Source organism: Bubalus bubalis, chromosome 24, assembly GCF_019923935.1.
Source record: "Bubalus bubalis isolate 160015118507 breed Murrah chromosome 24, NDDB_SH_1, whole genome shotgun sequence".
Taxonomy (NCBI): domain Eukaryota; kingdom Metazoa; phylum Chordata; class Mammalia; order Artiodactyla; family Bovidae; genus Bubalus; species Bubalus bubalis.
In genome coordinates, this window is record NC_059180.1 from 14,814,244 (window position 1) to 14,818,784 (window position 4,541).

Sequence of the window (4,541 nt, forward strand, 5' to 3'; positions counted from 1 at the left end):
GAAACTCTCTAGAGCCAGACCCTTTGGGTCCTGATTCTGCCATTTATCACATGAATGATCCACGAGCAAGGTTAAGACCTTTCAGTGCCTCAGTTTAGTCATCTGTAAAGTGGGAAAGCCTCTCTCTCGGTTAATTGTCAGAACAGCTCCTGGCTCATAGTAAGTACTCTGTAAGTGCTAACTATTTTATTATTTTAAAAAATACATATTTATTTGGCTGAGCTGAGTCTTAGTTGCGGGACATGGGATCTTTGATCTTTGTTGCACTTGTGGTATGTGTGGTATATTTTAGTTTTTTAGCTGTGGCATGTGTAATCTTTATTTGCAGCACGCGAACTCTTAATTGTGACATGTGGGATCTAGATCTCTCACTCTGCATCGAGCCCCTGCCCCCTGCATGGGGAAACGTGAAGTCTTTGCCATTGGACCACTATGGAAGTCCCGAGGTCTAACATCATTTTGAGATTGAAAAGGAACAACTTCTCTCTGGTCCCTCAAACTTCACAGTTTACAAAAGGATTTAGAGAGGCGGTAGGCAAAGGTAAGTTACTGAAAACCATATCTTCTTGGTATGGACAAGTGTAATATTAAATGATGTCTCAACATCAGTGATAAATGACTTCCCTTGTGTTTTATAAAAATTATTTGTTGGTTTTCCTAACAATGTGTTGTTAGCATAAAAAAAGTCCAGTTAGCTAGTGAGAATTCAGACTGCACAGAGATGCCTCACAGCATTGCCCATTGCATTTCCAGGCTTACTACCCGAGTCCTTGATTCCTCTTTCTCCCGTAGTTCTGCAGCTCCAACTCAAGTTCCTTCAGGCACCACATCCTTTTTATTTTATTGATTCATTTTTTGGCTGCTCTGGGTCTTCAGAGCAGTGCTCGGGCTTTCCCTAGTTGCAGTGCTCAGAGGCTTCTCTAGTTGTGAGGTCCGGCTTAGTTGCCCCACAGCATGTGGGATCTTAGTTCTCCAACCAGGGATCGAACCCATGTCCCCTGCATTGGAAGGCAGATTCTTGACCACTGGACCACCAGGGAAGTCCCCATCCTTTTTGTTCTACTCAGGGAAGATTTTCAAGTCCATCCTTTCCTTGCTGTTGCCAGTACCTTACATGCCTATTGCTGTTATCACCTGCCTGCATTATTGCAAAAGACTCCTCATCAGCCTTCCCTGCATCTAGTCCTTGTGTTCTGGTTCATCATCTGTATAATCCACCAATGATAGCACTCCCTTAAACCCCAGGCTCCAACATCAAATCTGAGGTCACTCCCCTGCTTCAAAGCATCTGTGCCTAAGCCCCACCCCCAGCGTGGGCCTGCGCAAGAGTCAAATGCTCCAGCACGAACATCATAGATCCTCACCCTAGCTTTGCCCCACCTCTGCAGCTTTACTGGCCTTTCACACCTCCATGCTTTTGTACTTATTTTATTTCTGACTTCCCAGAATGCCCTTCCCCTTTTTCTATCACCTAATGTCCTAATTATATGAACCCCAGCTCCACTGAAAGTTTTCCCAAACTCTCCTATCACATTCAATGTGTTGTCTGCTTCTTGGCATTAGGAATCATCACGACATCAGGTCACTTGTCTGACTCCCCCAGAGTCTCTGGCCTAGTGTATGACACAGTAGGCGCTCAATAAATATTAACTCAATCAAGCAATCACTTATGCCAGGACTCAGGTTCTTTCTTTTTAATTGGCTGCACTGGGTCTTGGTTGCGGCAGGCAGGATCTGTTTAGCTGTGGCACATGAACTCTCAGCTGTGGCATGTGGAATCTAGCTCCCCAATCGGGGCTCAAACTCAAGCCCCCTGCATTGAGAGCTCACAGTCTTAGCCACTGAACCACCAGGGAAGTCCCCAAACTCAGATTCTTTTATCCTTGCTTTCTTTCCAATGTGGACACACTTGGAAAGTTAACCAAAGTGACCAACGAAGTGACCACACGTAATTAAATCTTCCCAGTCGCTTTGCCTGCCAGTCAATGAGATCGTGGTTATTTCTATAGCAATAACATAGAAAAGCAACTAAAAAGTGCTTTTTATTTGGGCCCAGTGCCTTTTTCCCACACATCTGTGTTTAGTTGCTCAGTCGTATCTGACTCTTAGTGACCCTTTGGACTGTTGCCCACCAGGCTCCACTGTCCATGGAATTTTTCAGGCAAGAATACTGGAGTGGATTGCCATTTTCTCCTCCAGGAGATATTCCCAACCCAGGGATCAAACCCACGTCTCCTGTGTCTTCTGCACTGCAGGCAAGTTCTTTACTCATTGGGCCATCCAGGAAGCCCAGCATCTGTAGTAATGAGATTATCACAAATTGCCAGGATGGTCTCATCAGTTTCTGCAATAGGTGTACTTGAGCATGTGCGCCACAAGAGGGCGACAACAGCAGAGGATGCTAGAAGCCCTTGGGCCAATGGCCAAGCACCAGACAGAAGAGCTCTTAGTGGGATTTTCCAGGGTGAGACTAAGGGATGGGAATCCCCAAGGAATTGTTTGGTGATGACCATCAAAACTCTGAGTGGGAGAGAGGCACCTAGGACTTTTTCGGGTAAAAATACTCCTTTTTTTGTTTTTACCAAGAGCCATAATCTTGAATAGGGAGGAGATTTAAGAGTTGGACTGCGTGTGGACAAAGAAATCAAGTAACTGTAAATGAAATAGGGCCCCGTCTTCTCAGTAGCAATTCCAAAGTCCAACTGGGAAAAAGCGACTGTAGGAAGAATTTCATTATAGCTCAGTGAGGGCCCCAGAATAATTTAGCAATACTATACATAACATTTAACTGTTCAACAAGTTACTAAAACTTCCTCTGTTACTTTACTTAAACTTCACTGAGATCATTTAAGGTACAAATTATTATACAGTATACACCTGAAAAGACCTGAGATCCAAAAAGACACTTCATTCATTCTACAAATATTTATTAAAGGCCTACTCTGTGCCAATCACTGGGTCTAGAGTATTGAGCAAAATTAATTCCCTCCAACTATAAAAAGAAAGGCATATTGTACTTTAAATGCCCCCTTACCAAAATAAGAGGCAAAGTAGAGCAAGCCTCCTGGAGAGAAAGACCTCTTGCCAGTCAGGCCTCATTTTAAATATAGAACCCCCCTAAAAATAGCCACCAATTCAAGGGACTCAACAGGTGATTGGCAGGAACAGAGGGGAGGGGAACCGAGGCCTCACTGAAGGAGAAGGAAAGGACAGTGCCCTTGTCCCCAGCTTCTGCCACCGACATGGCTTTGCCTCTGAAGTCCTTGAGTCGGGGCTTGGCCAGTGCGGCCAAGGGAGACCATGGCGGGACAGGAGGTGAGTGCAGCTGGGGCCTGACCCTGTGGCTTCCTGACCTTGTCCCTTGGTTTCCCCCTCACCCCCTGCTCCTGGGGCCTTTCAGCGTCCTGGCGACCCTCCTATCTCTCTCTCACCTCTGGCTTCCTCCCCCACCCTCTGCTGCAGCCCGCACCTGGCGCTTCCTGACTTTCGGGCTGGCGCTCCCGAGCGTGGCCCTCTGCACCCTCAACTCCTGGCTCCACTCGGGCCACCGCGAGCGCCCGGCGTTCATTCCTTACCATCACCTCCGGATCCGCACCAAGGTACACCGACCCCTTGCGGACGCGAGTGGGCGGGTGAGCCAGGGGATGGGGGACCCCCATACTGACATCTCGCTCCCCTTCCCTCTCTCTCCACAGCCCTTCTCATGGGGAGACGGCAACCACACTTTTTTCCACAATCCCCGGGTCAACCCTCTGCCCACGGGCTACGAAAAGCCTTGAGGCTTGGCTGATGCCCCCAGACACAATAAAATTGTGGAAGCTGTGTGTCCGCGGCTCCTTGGGGACCACGGGGCGGGGCTGGTTCGAGCTGGGCGCATGCGCACAGTGCAGTGGGTGCTCCACGTGCTCTTCCGGAGAGCCTGACTCCCCAGGGACTCCAGGGAGCATCCTTGATGGACAGGTAGGAGATAGCCCCTCCCCTTTCACCTATTCATGATTAAGGCTCTAGGTTGTAAAAGGCTTTCACATACACTGATTTCTCATGATAACCCTGAGAGCAAGGTATAATTTCGGTTCTCTTTTCTCCAGAGGAGGAATTTGAGATGCTCAGAGATTAAATGACTGAAATTCAGGCAGCTCACAGAGGCCCGGTGGGAACTCAGGGCTGCAGGCCCTGAAGTAACCCGCGTTGCCTGACACGCCCTGAGGGCCTCTCTGAGTTCCCGCTGTGTGGAGACGATAGTGATTTCAAACACAGATCTACAGACCCATGTGAGAGGCTTCTTGAGCTAATTTTGGATTTGGAATATTTCAGTCATGCTCTACACCATCGTTCGCGGGTCTTCTGTATTATTTGGGGGAAGTGAGATGCTTCTTTTCTGGAAGTCTGATTCTCCTAGCTTCCGGGGACCCCATTCAAGGGTTCACGCTCTGGATATTTCATTCACCTTCTAGGACAGTCAGCTCACTTGTCATTACAAGGGAGCCTGAGCGGAAACCCATGACCAACACACACACACACACAGAACTACTTTTGGCCTC

At 48.1% G+C, this 4,541-nt stretch overlaps 1 protein-coding gene across 1 annotated transcript; it reads left to right on the forward strand.

Moving 5' to 3' along the window:
* The first annotated feature begins 3,155 nt into the window (after positions 1 to 3,155).
* LOC102395257 (cytochrome c oxidase subunit 6A2, mitochondrial) lies at positions 3,156 to 3,824 on the forward strand. The gene is made up of 3 exons (XM_006070378.3): positions 3,156 to 3,315; positions 3,463 to 3,599; positions 3,696 to 3,824. The coding sequence occupies exons 1-3, from the start codon at positions 3,243 to 3,245 to the stop codon at positions 3,777 to 3,779; spliced, it is 294 nt and encodes a 97-aa protein (XP_006070440.1). The 5' UTR covers positions 3,156 to 3,242; the 3' UTR covers positions 3,780 to 3,824.
* The last annotated feature ends 717 nt before the right edge of the window (positions 3,825 to 4,541 follow it).